Source organism: Esox lucius, chromosome 13, assembly GCF_011004845.1.
Source record: "Esox lucius isolate fEsoLuc1 chromosome 13, fEsoLuc1.pri, whole genome shotgun sequence".
NCBI lineage: Eukaryota > Metazoa > Chordata > Actinopteri > Esociformes > Esocidae > Esox > Esox lucius.
Window position 1 is genome coordinate 20,831,762 of NC_047581.1, and position 17,011 is coordinate 20,848,772.

At 39.2% G+C, this 17,011-nt stretch overlaps 3 protein-coding genes across 7 annotated transcripts; 2 read left to right on the plus strand and 1 right to left on the minus strand.

Annotated features, from left to right (window-relative positions):
• Positions 1-330: 330 nt before the first annotated feature.
• Positions 331-7,721, plus strand: usp30 (ubiquitin specific peptidase 30). 3 transcript variants are annotated; one of them, XM_010896372.4, is made up of 13 exons: positions 331-620; positions 1,667-1,776; positions 1,877-2,059; positions 2,230-2,333; positions 2,689-2,787; positions 2,952-2,997; positions 4,964-5,058; positions 5,144-5,203; positions 5,318-5,404; positions 5,518-5,598; positions 5,812-6,034; positions 6,153-6,261; positions 6,382-7,721. In XM_010896372.4, the coding sequence occupies exons 1-13, from the start codon at positions 550-552 to the stop codon at positions 6,626-6,628; spliced, it is 1,515 nt and encodes a 504-aa protein (XP_010894674.1). In that variant the 5' UTR covers positions 331-549; the 3' UTR covers positions 6,629-7,721. The 3 variants fall into 3 exon arrangements, with proteins under 3 accessions (XP_010894674.1, XP_019907784.1, XP_010894675.1); XM_020052225.3 differs by lacking the exon at positions 331-620 and adding an exon at positions 659-853; XM_010896373.5 differs by lacking the exon at positions 331-620 and adding an exon at positions 660-845.
• A 2,949-nt stretch (positions 7,722-10,670) lies between these two features.
• Positions 10,671-12,521, minus strand: alkbh2 (alkB homolog 2, alpha-ketoglutarate dependent dioxygenase). 2 transcript variants are annotated; one of them, XM_010896368.4, is made up of 4 exons: positions 12,424-12,521; positions 11,582-11,893; positions 11,290-11,488; positions 10,671-11,156 (listed from the first exon to the last, which is right to left on the minus strand). In XM_010896368.4, the coding sequence occupies exons 2-4, from the start codon at positions 11,862-11,864 to the stop codon at positions 10,847-10,849; spliced, it is 792 nt and encodes a 263-aa protein (XP_010894670.2). In that variant the 5' UTR covers positions 11,865-11,893; positions 12,424-12,521; the 3' UTR covers positions 10,671-10,846. The 2 variants fall into 2 exon arrangements, with proteins under 2 accessions (XP_010894670.2, XP_010894671.2); XM_010896369.4 differs by lacking the exon at positions 12,424-12,521 and adding an exon at positions 11,996-12,086.
• LOC105025592 (uracil-DNA glycosylase) lies at positions 12,078-16,226 on the plus strand. Of its 2 annotated transcripts, XM_010896370.5 has the most exons (7): positions 12,078-12,331; positions 12,750-12,956; positions 13,057-13,152; positions 13,843-13,940; positions 14,126-14,214; positions 14,584-14,762; positions 15,477-16,226. In XM_010896370.5, the coding sequence occupies exons 1-7, from the start codon at positions 12,233-12,235 to the stop codon at positions 15,615-15,617; spliced, it is 909 nt and encodes a 302-aa protein (XP_010894672.1). In that variant the 5' UTR covers positions 12,078-12,232; the 3' UTR covers positions 15,618-16,226. The 2 variants fall into 2 exon arrangements, with proteins under 2 accessions (XP_010894672.1, XP_012992167.1); XM_013136713.4 differs by lacking the exon at positions 12,078-12,331 and having other exon boundaries at positions 12,543-12,956.
• Positions 16,227-17,011: the final 785 nt, after the last annotated feature.

Sequence of the window (17,011 nt, forward strand, 5' to 3'; positions counted from 1 at the left end):
TCTGGATGATGCTCATTATGCAGACAGAGATGGACAAGGAGCCAGAAAATTCACCGGATGTATAAGTCTGAAGCATCAAGCTGATAAAAAAGTACCACAATCTACCATTTTTATTTTAAACTTATCATCAAAAATGTTCAAAACGTTTTCTTCTTATTTGAGATTTAAAATATGTTATGCACTGAGTCAACCAAGTTTTTTAGATTACCCCTTGCCAATATATTTTGAATGCCTTATATATTCGTAGAGCAGTGATAATGAAGTTATTGCCCATGCGCACCTCACAGAGTAGGCGTTTCCTAACAGAAAAACGCTAGAACTCAAATATTGCCCAATCTCGTTAGCCCTTAGTGCTGAGCTCTGCCCACCCGACTCCACTAGCCTCCCATTGGAAATTACAGCTTGTGAGCAGTCTTGGTTTAGTTATGAACAATCGTTTCTACCGGTTTCTACAAATGTTTTCCAAATGACTTCCTGTACAGCTAGGTGTATGGTCCGTCAAAAACATTGAAAGACTCCCGACTTTTGTTCCACGACATTTGGTCCGTCATGCCGTGGTGCAGACCAGTAACATCTGAAAAGCTTATTCGGGGGTTCCTGTACTCTGGATCCATAGTCAGGTCTGTGAATGTTTGGAAACGCTTTAAATGTATGATCGTTTTGGGGGTTTACTGCAAGTGTGGTTAATCCGCTCGCTCTTAATGGGCTACTTAACGAACGACATGTTTAAGTGGCGTACATAAACAAACCAGCCAAAGCCGCTAGCTAGTTGAAGCTAAAACTCTTTAGGACTTTTGAACGATCTGAAATCAAGGACTAGACTACTGCGATGGAAATACCATAAGGTAGATCTGTAAGCAAACATTCAACATATTTTAAAGATGCGCAAGTGTAGTGCTGTAGTAGTAGCAAACATGGATGATAAAATAGACAACCTACAGTCTTGCTAACGTAACGTGTCGTATTTTACTCTCATCAAATAGGAATTACCTAACTCTGTAGTGACATTCGTGTGGTATTGACCCATGCACTTTATTAGACTAGAACTAACATTGTTGAATGTTGTCATTCGTTATCGCAGGTCAGTAACAATTGTCAATTGTTAAGGGTCAACCGAGGAACTTTCAAGTCTTGATTATGGCACGAGCTAACTAACCTAGACCTGTTTGATTACCGCAAGATTAATGAATTGCAATAAACATAAATATAAATCAGTGTTCTAATGTGTTTATAACATCTTGGTTCCCCCCCCCCCCCCCCCCCCCCCCCCCCCCCCCCCCCCCCCCCCCCCCCCCCCCCCCCCCCCCCCCCCCCCCCCCCCCCCCCCCCCCCCCCCCCCCCGCGTAACTCTTTCACAAAAAACACAATGTCACCATTCTTTTTTTCAACACCTCTGGCCGCCACTAGTCTTAATCAACTACACATTTTCTGTATCATCACACCAGCTCAGCCAACTATTAAAAACGTTTTGTACTAATTTCAAGGATTGCTTGGATTTAAAATATGACCTTATTTAAACAATAAGAAGTTCAGTTTAACTGTTTGAAATGGCGTGTAAGGAAAAGGTAAGTGGGGTAAAAAAAAAACAGGGCCAATTCTTTAAAACCGTAAAAAAAGATGAACATGTATAACAGGAGGTTGCGTCAATAATTTATGTCACTTTCAGGAACAAAATGATGAAAAACTGGGGAATAATCGGTGGAATAGCGGCTGCAATGGCTGCTGGAGTATATGTTCTATGGGGTCCAATTACAGATCGTAAGAAAAATAAAAAAGGTAAGTTTGACCTGTGTCAGTCTGTTAGGCAGTTCACGCTGGTATTACTATGTCGATGGATGGTTATGTGGTCCACTGAATGTTTAAGTGTCCCCCACAGGCATGGTACCAGGCCTGCTGAATCTGGGAAACACCTGCTTCATGAATTCTCTGCTCCAGGGTCTGGCGGCCTGCCCTTCCTTCATCAAGTGGCTGGAGGAGTTCACTAACCACAGAGGTCTGTCTGAGGGCAAATCTGAGAAGGACCTGAAGCTTTCCAAAACTCTCCTGCAGCTTCTCAAAGGTACTGTGATAATCAAAGAAGGACCCTAAATCCTTATTCTCTTAATTGTGCTGTACAGTAAATTCTCTTTACCCAAATAGTGCACAACCTTTGACAAAGACCCCTATAATGCATTGTAAGGAGTAGGGTGCCATTTGTGCTGCAGCCTGACAGTGCAGTCTGATTTGCAGCACTGTCTAACGAGGACCCTGGTGAGGATGATGTGCTGGATGCAGGGTGTCTGCTGGAAGTCCTAAGACTCTACAGGTGGCACATCAGTTCCTTTGAGGAGCAGGTAGGTTATCCTTACATGTAATGCATCAGTAGTACATTTTTCAGAATGTTTAATTCTGGGGTCTCCATTTTGTTTTGCCCTTTAGAAGCACATTTTGTTTTCAGTGAGGTCTGGAGTGCTGCACCGATTTAAATTTTTTATATACTATACACAGTATCTCACAAAAGTGATAACTCCCCTCACATTTTTGCAAATATTTGATTATCTTTTCATGTGACAACACTGAAGAAATTACACTTTGCTACAATGTAAAGTAGTGAGTGTACAGATTGTATAACAGTGTACATTTGCTATCCCCTCAAAATAACTCAACACACAGCCATTAATGTCATCTCTCACTATTTACCACTTTTAGGATGCCCATGAGCTCTTCCATGTCCTCACCTCCTCTTTGGAAGAGGAGCGAGACCAACAGCCCAAAGTCACCCATCTCTTTGACATTCAGTCACTTGAGGTAAAATGCTCTCATCCCTCTTCCTACTCTAACACTCAAAACTTATGGATTTGTGTTTTTCAGCACAGTGTACATTTTATTTAAAGTTATAACAATTGGATAGCATTGTTATGAATTTAAATAAAATATCAATATGTTCTTTTGTTTTTTGTTTTTGGCTTCAGAGTCTTCCAGATATAGATGAGAAGATGTTGAGCTGTAGAAGTCGAGGTAATTCTTTTACCTTATTTTAACCAGGAAAGGCACATTTGAGATGATACAAACCCGATTCCAAAAAAGTTGAGACACTGTACAATTGTGAATAAAAACAGAATGCAATGATGTGAAAGTTTCAAATTTCAATATTTTATTCAGAATACAACATAGATGACATCAAATGTTTAAACTGAGAAAATGTATCACTTTAAGATAAAATAAGTTGATTTTAAATTTCATGGCATCAACACATCTCAAAAAAGTTGGGACAAGGCCATGTTTACCACTGTGTGGCATCCCCTCTTCTTTTTATAACAGACTGCAAACGTCTGGGGACTGAGGAGACAAGTTGCTCAAGTTTATGAATAGGAATGTTGTCCCATTCTTGTCTAATACGGGCTTCTAGTTGCTCAACTGTCTTAGGTCTTCTTTGTCGCACCTTCCTCTTTATGATGCGCCAAATGTTTTCTATGGGGGAAAGATCTGGACTGCAGGCTGGCCATTTCAGTACCCGGATCCTTCTATGCAGCCATGACATTGTAATTGATGCAGTATGTGGTCTGGCATTGTCATGTTGGAAAATGCAAGGTCTTCCCTGAAAGAGATGACATCTGGATGGGAGCATATGTTGTTCTAGAACTTGGATAGAACTGTCAGCATTGATGGTGCCTTTCCAGATGTGTAGGCTGCCCATGCCACACGCACTCATGCAACCCCATACCATCAGAGATGCAGGCTTCTGAACTGAGCGCTGATAAAAACTTGGGTTGTCCTTGTTCTCTTTTAGTCCGGATGACATGGCGTCCCAGTTTTCCAAAATGAACTTCACATTTTGATTTGTCTGACCACAGAACACTTTGCTACAGTCCATTTTAAATGATCCTTGGCTCAGAGAAAACGCCTGCACTTCTGGATCCTGTTTAGATACGACTTATTTTTTGATCTATAGAGTTTTAGCCGGCAACGGCGAATGGCACGATGGATTGTGTTCACCGACAATGTTTTCTGGAAGTATTCCTGAGCCCATGTTGTGATTTCCATTACAGTATCATTCCTGTATGTGATGCAGTGCCGTCTGAGGGCCCGAAGATCACGGGCATCCAGTATGGTTTTCCGGCCTTGACCCTTGTACAGAGATTGTTCCAGATTCTCTGAATCTTTGGATGATATTATGCACTGTAGATGATGATTACTTCAAACTCTTTGCAATGTTTCTCTGAGAAACTCCTTTCTGATATTGCTCCGCTATTTTTCGTCACAGCATTGGGGGAATTGGTGAACCTCTGCCCATCTTGACTTCTGAGAGACACTGCCACTCTGAGAGGCTCTTTTTATACCCAGTCATGTTGCCAATTGACATAATAAGTTGCAAATTGGTCCTCCAGCTGTTCCTTATCTGTACATTTAACTTTTCCGGCCTCTTATGAAATCCAAAATGAGCCAATATTTGGCATGACATTACAAAATGTCTCACTTTCAACATTCGATATGTTATCTATATTCTATTGTGAATTAAATATAAGTTTATGAGATTCCTTTTTACTCACAATTATTTTTGCTGCCCATCTTGGCCAGGAATTTATCACAAAATGTACAAACCCGATTTCAAAAAAGTTGGGACACTGTACAAATTATTTCATAATTACAAACAAAGAAATCACTATCATAATTCACAATTATATCAACAGCTAATTAAAGCATTGACTGGTCAAGGACTCAAAAGACCATCAGTGATTTTAAAACACAAGGGTTCTTCCAAATTAGAACTATTTTGTAAGGGGTTCCCTCTGTAAGACAATGTAGTAGAGTAAAACACTTTTTAGTTTGGGCATTTGGGATAGTTAGGTGGATAAAGTCCTGTGAACGAAGACTACACTCCAGATTTCTGATGTAATGAGACAAATGGTAGATTGGAATATTATTAAAAAAATATGTTTTAAGAAAATATTTCTTCCAATTCAAATGACTTTTTCTCCTCCAGGCCCTCTTCATCCTATACGAAGTCCTTGGAAGTTTCCACATCCTTTCCACGGCCGCCTAACAAGCTACATGGCATGCAAGCGTTGCGAACAACAGGTAATGCATTCATATTAAGTATCAGAAATTGTACTATCAGTAAATCAGAGATTTGTTGTGCAATAATTCCTTTACTTATTTGCAGAGTCCTGTGCGATATGATTCTTTCGACAGCCTCTCCTTATCCATCCCTTCATCGCAATGGGTAAGTAGAGTAGATGACAGGGAAAAAAATAAATTAATACATTTTGTATGTAAATTGCTTGTAAACTACAGTATGTGCAAAGTGCTAACGATTGATAGAGTATATTTCCCTCAGGGCCGACCTGTTTCTCTGGATCAGTGTCTCCAGCATTTCATCTCTTCAGAGACCATAAAAGAGGTGGAGTGTGACAACTGCACCAAGGTACTTCACTTTCAATTCGTTGGTGTGTAAGCGAAAAGAAAAGCGACTTTACATCCCTGAGCCTATTGGTGTTACTGTTGGAGTTTTGGATAGATCCTTGTCTCTACCATCAGCTTCAACAAGGAGCCTTAGTGAATGGGCGGGTCCTGGAAAGCCAGAGGACAACCTTCATCAAACAGCTTAAACTGGGAAAGGTAATGAAACTTATTATTAATGCCAGTGCAACTAAACAAACTCCCACTAAAAATAGTAACCTACTTGACCATGTTTGAAGCAAGTGCAGTGTACTAAATGGCTTCCCTCTGTAAATGGCAATGTGTTTTAGCATCTGGCTGCAACATATTGTTCTTGTCCTCTGCTAATATTTACCATTCCAGTGTGTGTCTGTGACACCCCCCCCCTTCCAGCTCCCCCAGTGTCTTTGCATCCACCTGCAGAGACTGACGTGGTCCAACGAGGGCACGCCCATAAAGAGACAAGAACATGTCCAGATCTCAGAGTACCTGTCTATGGACCGCTACAAACACCGTGCTGCCATTCAGAGGCTTCAACGCATCAGCTGTACACCCAAAACCACCAAAGCAGAGGACTCTGGAGAAAATGTGGCCAAGACCACTCCCAATGGGAAAGGTTGTGTGTTTTTTATTAGTCAAAATGACAAATGTATGAAATCCCAAAGTAATTATTGTTTTCTAGGCCGTTGAGAAGGCCTATATAATATGCAATAGTGTACTGTACTTATTTTCAGATGTAGAACACCATAACAACAACAAACCTTTGTCCAATGGAACCTGTTCGTCACTCTTTCTCCACTCTCCTGGACTCAGCCCACAACTCAACCTCACATATGAGTACAGGTAAAAAAAATAAAAAATCCCCTTTAAAACCATATATCAGTAAAAAAAGACCAATACTTCCAAATCTGCTGGAATTTACAGTGCAATCTGATAACATTGATACACTGTGTGTCTCCACAGCTCCTCGGAGTACCTCTTCCAACTGATGGCTGTGTTGGTTCACCATGGTGATATGCACTCAGGACACTTTGTTACATACCGCCGCTGCCCACCTTTGTCCTGCAGCCCCCCTCCATTCAGCTCCCAGTGGCTGTGGGTTTCTGATGACTCTGTACGCAAGGCCAGCCTGCAGGAGGCGCTCTCCTCCAATGCTTACCTACTCTTCTATGAACGAGTCAGACCACTTTGTAGAGCACCGGAGCACTGACCCGGACCAGATACTTTGGGCCTGTGCCTAATTGGATCAGTGCAGAATGGACAGCACAATGAAAATGGTTGGTTTACCGGTCTATCAAATCTTTTTTTTAATTGAAAACATCACAATAATTTCTGAATAGGGATTTGTTATCACTGCTGTCTGTTAACGTACAACCCCTCGTTGAGAGAGCAGTGTCACAGATACTGATGAAAATGAACCTGTCGGAGTGGCTGTGGTCAACACAGTCATTTATATCAGAAAAACGTTTTCCTTTAAAGTGTAGTTCTCAGCCCCAATGATGTACCTTTAGGATTGTGCTTCAACAGAACTGAAGATGATGCTGCTATACTATGACCTTGTACATTAAAATGATGATTGTCTCCCTGGTTAATGGATTTAGGAGACTGATTTGGGAGACACTGCCTTTTAGAGCCCAGATATTGCCTACATGTAGGAAGCATTGGACTGGTATTTCAGAATGACTGCTAATTCATAGTCGTATCTCTTATCTCAAAAGACTTGAATTATTTCAACCAAGACTTTTTAAGGCGTTATTGATCAAGTTGTTACTAGATTATGAATGTCAGTGGAGGACCTTTATATGTAATCACTGTCTTCAGGCATTTCTAGGTTGGAAATAATAATTGTCAATATAATGTCAAATGTCTATTTAAAAAGAGGTCTCAATTCACATTGTATACAAGCTTCTGTATCTTATTTTTTCTACTTGTGTAACAGATTTAGTTAACTATCATATGGTGGTGGTTGATAGGCTGGTGGTTAGGGCATTGGGACAGTAACTAAAAAAAGTTGCTGGTTAAAATCCGAGACAGCAAGGAATTTAAACTTAATTGCTCTTATATGTTGCTCTGGATAAGAGTGTTTACTAAAGGACTAACATGTCAATGTGCAGGTGGTTTGGATTGTAGTCTAGACACATTTCTTAAGACCAGGTAATGTTGTGCACAATAATTTCTGCAATTGATTACACGCATTTTTGAGCTACATGTGTATTTTTTAATTTTTTTTCCTAGAAGATAATATTAAAGCAACATGATGGCATGTTTTGTAGAGCAATGAAATGAAAATAATTTACTACAAATGGTCCATATATTGTTGATTTGCCAAAGTGTTTCAAGTTGCGGGTTCAGTGTGTATCACTACAAAATCTAATATTCAGTGTATTGCTCAATATACATACCACTTAATTCACTCTTTTCCCGGTATTAAATTAAAATGCGACTTCTAAAAAATGATCTACCAGTTTGCTGATGACTGCGTGTGTTTCAGAGAGTGAGAAATTTGTAGAGAATTGTTTTCATATTAAGATACAAATCTTACCAACTGATTTGTATGAATAGGACCTTTGAAAAATTATTTATTCAGAAACTAGTTAAATCAGTATTGGAGTGGTACCAACTACAAGATTGATATCCAGAACAAATTATATTAATCAAATTCCTGTCTGACACAGGCATTTTTACTTGACATTCACAGTAAAATAGTTTTTGATGAATCCGCTGTAGGTTGGATTGAAAGACGTAACTTAATTGTTTAAAATATCATTATATACATACAATACCCCATAATGACAAGGCAAAAACATGTTTTTTTAATTTTGTGCCCATTTCTTTTTAAATAAAACTATAAAGTACTTAGTAGAGAAGCCATGGGAAGGGATTACAGCTTTGTGATATTTGGAATCATGCAAATCATTCATAACACTTGACAACGTAAAATACGGACGCTCAGAGTTTTGTCACTAACATTTCGCTACAACTGTGACAATATTATATTTATTTGTAAATCAAGATTCGGCTGTTGTACGTTTCACTGCGTTTGCAAGCGGAGATACCCATGAGGACTCTGATTGGCACGACATAGCTTTTCTGACCAATGAACTGCATGCATCCCCTGTCACGTTTTCACCTTTTAACCAATCTGAGTAGATTCTGGAACACGCAGCGCCAGTGTTTCAACCGGTTTCAACTCGCAGTGAAGCCCGATTAAGAAAAACATGGCTATGCACTGTCGGATTCTCGTAATTACTTTTGTAGTTGTATAAAAGTTGTCCTTGTTTGTAAAAAAAAAAATCACAAGCGTGCAACATGTGAATTTAACCCTATGTCGCTGTTTTCCCTTCATAGTTTACCTATAAAATAACTTGTTTTGCACCAGAGCATATTTTTCATTAAGGTGTCATGTTACATACACTGCTCAAAACATTGGGGGAACACTTAAATCACACAGGCCCAATCCCAATGTCCTCCGCTAAACCCTAAGCCTGGACCCTCACAGACTTAACTGACTTCACAAGGTAAGTGATTGAGTGCAAAAGGCTGCAAGGGCTCTAAATGCTATAAATCGTAATGGGACAGCACTGCGACTTTATCGTGTTACCTTGCTCTGATCTCATGTGTTCTATGTGCCATCTTAAATCACTGTTAATGTAGTGCAGTTTACCGTTCTTCTCAAGGCGGGTTTGCCGGAATTTTTCTCTGGCATCCGGGCTTTCCCTGGTAACCATATACATAATAATGCTGGGGTTACCAGCATTACCCCCGTGTTTCACGTCACAACGCAATGAACTGTGGGCAATTCCCCCAGGCAAAGTCGGCAGAAATGCGGACTTAGGAAAAGGGTGCATAAATGGCTCAAAATGTCTGCGAAAGAGCCCTCGCGCACTAGACGATTTGACAGTGGTACAGCCCTAAACCCTCACGGACTTAGCGAGAACGCGCTTCAAAGTCCGTGAGTGTGGACATTGGATTTGGACCATTGGGTCTCGATGAACGAAATATATTAAAGATCAAAATCTTCACTGTAATTCGTTAAGAACAAAATGACGTAATAACGGTCAATGGAAACCAAAATTACCAACCGATTGAGGGCTGTATTAAAACTCAGACCTGAGGGCTGGATTAAAACTCAGATTTCAAATAAATAATTGAAAACACAGGCTGATCCAACTTGTGAATTTCATCACGGCAACTCATTATGTGGCAGTAGTGTGTATGGTGCCTAGGGACCGCCCATAGACTGTATAAATAAGGGACCGCCATTCGAGCCTTTATTACCGTTTTTCTAGCAGCAGGATATTATGCTAGCAGCGCTAACACGAATTTTATTTTTCAAAATCAACGCCATCATTGAAATATATAAGGCAATATAGTTAATCTAGTCTGTACATATTTATGTTTAATGTCCGTCCCAGTGTTATTCTTGTCCGTTCTTTTTCACATAAATTATTTCACTAAATATATTGCCTTACATAGTTCAATGATGGCTTTTATTTTGAAAATGAAAATCAGCGTTAGCGCTGCTAGCATAATATCCTGCTGCTAGAAGAATGGTAATGAAGCCTTTCGAGACATAGATTCACTATCGCTTATGCTTCCTAACTGGACAGACTGATATACCTGAAGTTTAATTGGCTTTGTGTTACACTGTGATGATTGTGTTTTTTGTTTTTTTTAACAGTGTAGTTGGCTGGGTAGAAAGCTATAGCAATAATTTTTTCTGGTTCCAAACTTCTTCCATTTTACATTTATGGAACTGTGCTCCTGGGAATTTAAATAACTTTCCCTAGAGGTATAGTACCAGTCAAATTGTTTGGACACACCTACTTATTTAAGGATATTTCTTTTGTTTTAATACTTTCCACATATGAAATAATACATGGACTATAGAGACATGAGTGCCTTTCTAAATTATGACCAATCAATTATATTTTCTACAGTTGGTCTCCAATCAAGCTGTATAGACATTTCAAGGATGTTCAAAACACAGGATGCATTTGAGCTCAATTTGGAGTGCCATGGTAAAGGGTCTGAATACTTATGTATGACATTTTTTCTATTTTCAATAAAATGGAACACATTTCTAAAATGTTTTCACTTTGTCATTATAGGGCAGTATGTGTACATTAATGGCAAATATGTATATGTAATATCTTGTCTAGAACAACAAAATCTGGAGAAAGTAGAGTACTTGATAGGTTTCAAAGGCACAGTGACAAGTAACTGCTGAAAGAACCTGTCCTGAAACAAAATTGATTTAGAGAGATTTATTTTAATCAGGAATTCTTTTCTTTCAAATATAATATAAAAACCACATACATTTCAGTCAGGTAGCATCAAGACCTTTAGTCCCGACCCATGATGTATTTGCTGTGATTATACCACCCAGTTAGCCATAACCAAGTGAAACTGATGACCTGTCTAACAGTTATTTTTTGCCATCTTGTAGGATTCGCCTGAAGGTGAGGTTGATGCGGGGTGTAATGACCCTCTTGCGAACCGGCAGGCTGTGGTACCAGTGGGTGTTAGTTGGCGAGTTCATGAGAAGCAGACTTCCATGGGCAAGTTCCAGCTTCACCGGGTTGATCTGCCGTCTGTGCTGTTTTCGCCGTGCCTCTTGGTGTCTGAATACAAAGTCCCTGGGCGCTCCCAGAGATACAGAGGCGATAGGACAGAGGGGGTCCAGTTCCCTCTCGTCATCACGGTGCTCACCCATGTGATCATGCCCATCTTTGTACCTGAAGAAAAACAGGAGCAGCTTGCCTAGCCGGGATCACACTCGCATCAATTAATACGTTTCATAGTGTTGCAAACAGAATCACACCCAGACAGTGCTGTAGATGTTGTTTCTTTGGGAGTGTACAGACTCACCTGTTGATCAGAACAAAGTTGAAAGCATGCCCTGTTGCCTTTGTAACAGCATCCCGAATGTACCTCAAGGTTGGAGTCCATGGGCTTGCCTGATGACTCAATCCAGAATAGGTGTATGTTAGTCCTGTATCCCCATAAGTTGCCAGCTTTCTTGGGACACTGTACACCTTTCCAAATACCTGAATCTTTGTTTTATCCCCTGTAACAAAACCAGAGTGGCACATTTACACACCAAGAAAAAAAAGTGCTGGTTAGTCATTGAATTGTTGTGAGACAAAAATAATACATCTACCTGTTAGGTAAACCACCTCCTCCTCTAGTTGTGTGTAGAGTTTGTCTGCTTCCTGTTTAGGGAAGAGTAAAGCATAGTCACAGTCCAGTCCCTCTGCTTCAATCTTCTGCCAAGGAATAGGTTCCAGGAACCCAGTGAAATAATCATCCTCTTCTTCTTTCACAGTGTTTTTTATGATATCCTGGTTGCACTTCTCTTCTATTTTATTTCTGCCAGGTTCTCTCTGCTCATCTGTTGCCCAGTCAATAGGGCCCTTCCTTGTCCGACTCACAAATGTATCCATTATGAAAAGACTTCATTGGAATGATGTCCCTAAAGGGAAAAAATAACCTAGTGGTTAAGATAACTACCAGGAGGAATATGTCTACATAAATAAATACGATATAAGAAAGACTTATAATAATATTTCAATACTTTTCAAATCTCAAGTATGATCATGAACAATAACATCAAACAAAAACAGTTTTCATATCAGGTACACAAACGTCTGTAGACGTAAACCTCCTTCATGCGTCATTACAGGTTGGCGGGAAATATTCTGCTGGAGAAAGCTGTCGATTCAAAACAAGCTTCAGTGAAGAAAGGAGGGTTACCAACAACAAGGAAAGCAATCGTAAATTCCGCTAGTTACAAGTAATACAGGGTAGTAGAATGATAGGGCAGAAAACAATACATTCTTTTTTTTTGCCAATTTCGAAGAAGAGAACTTCGGAAAAGGAGCATGAAGACGGAGTGGATGCCCAAGAGCACGTGAGAATTAGCATGTTGTTGTTTGCCCGCAAGCTCCATGACATGCAATGTCTTAATGATTGTAGCCAGAATAATGTCATATTGTACTTTACCTTTTTTGAATAGGTTTATATATGGTTTTAATAGCACGTAACGTTGTCTTGATGACGGTGTTTTATAAACAATGAAAATATATTAGTCAGCTAAATGTGTCTATTGATCTAAGACGGGTGATGTTACAAATCCCGCGATAACAGTAACTGATCACGCGGGGTGTGTTTACTGGCATGAGTGTTTTTGAGAAGTTGGTAGATTCGTTGCATCAAGCATCCTGTAAATGTTTGCTATGAATGGACCATATTTCAGACGTTCTGCAAGACTTTTACATCAACCATTGACAGTCCCACTTGTTTCACCGACTGTGCGTTTTAAAAACAAGGTTGGACAGGTGAAGAAACTGAAACGATTAAGCAATGAGACGCCGGCATTGCCTTCTTCAGTTGCCTTGAGCCCGGAACAACTGGATCAGATCTTAAAAAACAAGAATGCTGCGCTTTTGAGACTGGCTAATAAAGCACCAGAGGGATTTGGGGAGAGTTGGCGAAAGAGTTTGGCCACTGAGTTTGGCAAGCCTTACTTTAAAAACGTAAGCGTACAGTCTACACACATTTTCCTACTATATATTATCAGAAATGTGGATAACCTAATTCCTCTAATTCCCTCTCCATTGTTTTACTGTGTTACAGTTGATGTCCTTTGTTGATGGAGAGAGGAAACAACACACTGTCTACCCACCACCTGAGCATGTTTTCACTTGGACACAGATGTGTGAAATCCAAGATGTAGGGTTATGTTTTTCACCAAAACGGCAAAAGTAGTTTTTTATATTGAGGGATTGTGGAATAATTGTAGATACTTAAAAAAAATGGTGAGGTAAGGTCATACTCTGCACATGTGGTAGAGCTTAAACGTGCAGTTTTGAGTCACTGCTGTGATGTTTGCAGAGATCGGCAGGGTGTTGTCCAGGGTCACGCCCTGTGGTACATGTATAAAACTGTTTGCCCCTAAATAATTGTTTTTTGAGCTACGTCTTACCAGTAGCTTGCAATCAATCTGTTTGAGACCGCTGCAGTGAAGTACATTATGTTCAGCACTATATTTGAAATCTGTCAAATCAAAAATGTTTTCAATATTCAATATTATATTTTTCAATATTACCTACAATATAACACGATACAACATCCTAAATTTGCAACATAGATTTTTTGCTTTTTTTGGAATGCCCATTATTAAGCTTTATTTCTCAATTATGTTTTGTTAGCACATATTCAATATGGCCCTGAAGAGTAGCTTATTACCTATTTATATTACTTATCAATTAAATGTATGTTGGCATCTAATTAACATTTAAATTATCATTAGTAAGTACAATTTCCTTTTAATGGCTAACTAGTTGAAGGGAATACATGTTTATAGGACTTGTCATAGTCTGTCAATTCTTGTTCTGTTTATACAATGTCTTCTTGATACAGGTAAAGGTTGTAGTTCTTGGCCAGGATCCTTATCATGGTCCAAACCAAGCCCATGGGTTATGCTTCAGTGTGCAGCACCCTGTCCCACCTCCACCCAGGTAACAGGACTGTCACAAAGTACACTATGCTAAACACATCCTGGTGCGGGAAATACATTATTTCCTGCCATTTCATTTGCTTTAAATATACACATTGGAATGACAGTGGTTGCTTTTTTTGTCATACTGTATTGGATTTTGTTATCATTGGCACCTCTCCAATGTCAACCCTCTTTCTCTTCCAGCTTGGTAAACATGTATAAAGAATTGGCATCTGACATAGAAGGCTTCATGCACCCTGGACATGGAGATCTGACTGGATGGGCTAAACAAGGTACTAAAGGCATAATAGTTTAGTCCAGCACTCCAGTTCTCAAGGGCTAATGTTCTGCATAATTTAGTTCCTACAACTTGATTGATATATTAATGTCATTGGTATTTAGAAATGTCGCCAGTTTGCCTACGTCTTAAGTGGATATAACCTATAGAAATCAGCATACACACATCCCTCCAGAGACAAGGTTTGACACCCTCAGTGTAGTAGTCTTGGTAGTGGTAGTCTCCTCAATTATGCTGTCACTATTAGTGCCCATGCAAACATTCATATATCAAGTAAATGTATGTATGAATAGGGCACGGATGAACTGCCATCACCTAATGTGTAGTTGTCAAGAGCAAAATGGTTTTATGGTAACCTTTCCAGGTGTCTTGTTGCTCAATGCTGTGCTGACTGTCCGAGCGCACCAACCCAACTCTCACAAAGACAAAGGCTGGGAAACCTTCACTGATGCTGTAGTGCATTGGCTCAGCACTAATCTGGAGGGCCTTGTCTTCATGCTGTGGGGGGCCTATGCTCAGAAGAAGGGAGCAGCAATTGATAGGGTTGGTTTCATTTTAATATTAACTACTAAATATTGTATTGCTTCTAGTGGTGTCAAATGATAAAAACAAGTAATCGAGTTGCTCAAACTGAGCTGTAATTTACGAGATTATTTTACAAAAAACATAACAACAATAGTCTTGCACTTGATTAAATTGATGCAGCAGTAATAATTGATAGACTAACATCGACTTGTTTTGTCTTTTATCTTTTGTATTACTATATGAAATGATGCATTTTTTATGTTTTAAGTGCCATAATAACTTACTCATAATCATTTTCAAAATGTTTTCTTTGTTTAATTATGAATTCTGACAGGTGTAAACAAACACTGGACATGTTTAACAAACACAGATTAAGCTTATTTCTTGACCACAATATGTTTAGAAGTTCAATGGACATTCTGTATATTCAAAACTGGCCCACAATCTTTCTTTTTGCATAATAGTCAGTTGGGGGCCTTAACCATCATGTATTTTGGGGCTCCCTCTCCCCTATCGGTCGGGGGCTCTTTATATAGAGAACCATAAATGAATTGGTTCTCTATATAAAAGGATAGAGAACAAGATTTAAAGGAAAAATTAAAACCAGTTTTCTTTCCTGCAGATCCATCAAACTTATTTAAATGCTATCAAAACAGTATATCAGACAATATCACTGTAACTATTGACATTTTCCCCAATCATTTGCTAATTATTCTTCATATTTCTTTGTAGAAACGTCACCATGTCCTCCACACTGTACACCCCTCTCCATTGTCTGCTCATCGGGGATACTTTGGAAGCAAGCACTTTTCCAAAACCAATGACATCCTGAAGACTTCAGGGAAGGAGCCCATAGACTGGAAGGCACTTTGAAGTGTTCCACACTACCTTACTTTCAGGGCATGGGTTCCCAACTACAATACACTTGGCTGATCACTACTGACCACAAATCATAAGCTTAATGTACAATTGTTGTGATATATCTGGGTAAAGTGAATTTGTTTTCTGCAGTGGGCTATACATACATGTCATGTAGACACATGAAAATGTTCTTTCTTGTTGGCAGTTTGCACCCTTTAGAATTGCTTTGGATTGTATCTACATCCAACCTAAGTTCACCTGTATTCCTAAGTTTTACTTGGTTGCTTTATGAGAAACACAATTTCAACAAAAATGGCTACCTCATCAACAAGCGCTGTTCATAAGTATGTCGTCATCTCAGACATTGCTGAAGCCTAACATCTTGGAGTAGGATAGGAATTTTAAGCTAATCAAATCCCATGCATGTTTTAGCAGTCTGTCAATCTATGATAGTGAATGACATTGCTCACAAACTTTGGTGAATCCATGCAATGTCTGAGCCAGGGAATGTGCCTGGTCTGTCAACAGCAGTTACATGATGTAGCTGTTCTGTAAATGTTAAACTGTTCAGTATTTCCTGTTGCGCTTCCTTTTAAAATAAACTTTATTTTATACAATTCAGATTTTTTTTGTATTCTGCAGTTGTTATGGGGAATCTATTTAGATGTATATATTGGGCGGGGGTGTAAATATATATATATATATATATATATATATATATATATACACACACACACACACACAGGCTCTCAAAAGTATGCACCTTTTTGGACTTTTGTCATTTTAGGCAAGGCCATTTGGCCTTCGGTGTCACAAAAATGTTTAGGGCACCAAGGCCACAAGCTAGGGAACAAAGGCCATTGAGTGAAAGAAGAGGATTGGAAGCTTACAAATAAACGTAATATGCTGATAAGAAAAAAACACTACTTTTTTTTTAGTATCATACTTTGAATAATAACATAACTTATGACCTTTCCACATAAAAAGTTCAATTATCATGTTTTAATCCTTGAAGTTACATCTACTCCTCAGATTATTTCTAGATTCTGGAATTTGTTTCATTTCATGCATTCACATGACAGCAATGAGGCAACTATTATTGACAGTTAAGTAACCAAACATTAACCTGTTTTCCACAATTATAGTAGACTCATTCAACTGCGCAGATTAAACTGTAGATATTAGTAATCCTGCTTTAGGCAACATTTTTGGAGTTGATGTCCCGGTTGCAATAGGCCCCATGCACTTTGGTCGTATAGAGCAGGGGCCTCATGAATCAATCGTGCATACGCACAAATATGTGCGTAAACCATGCGTACTCCAGTTTTGACGCGAAAGTTGGCATTTATCAACGTTGAACTTGGTGGGAAAGTGTGCGTATCTACGCAAATTTCTACCCATGTGTA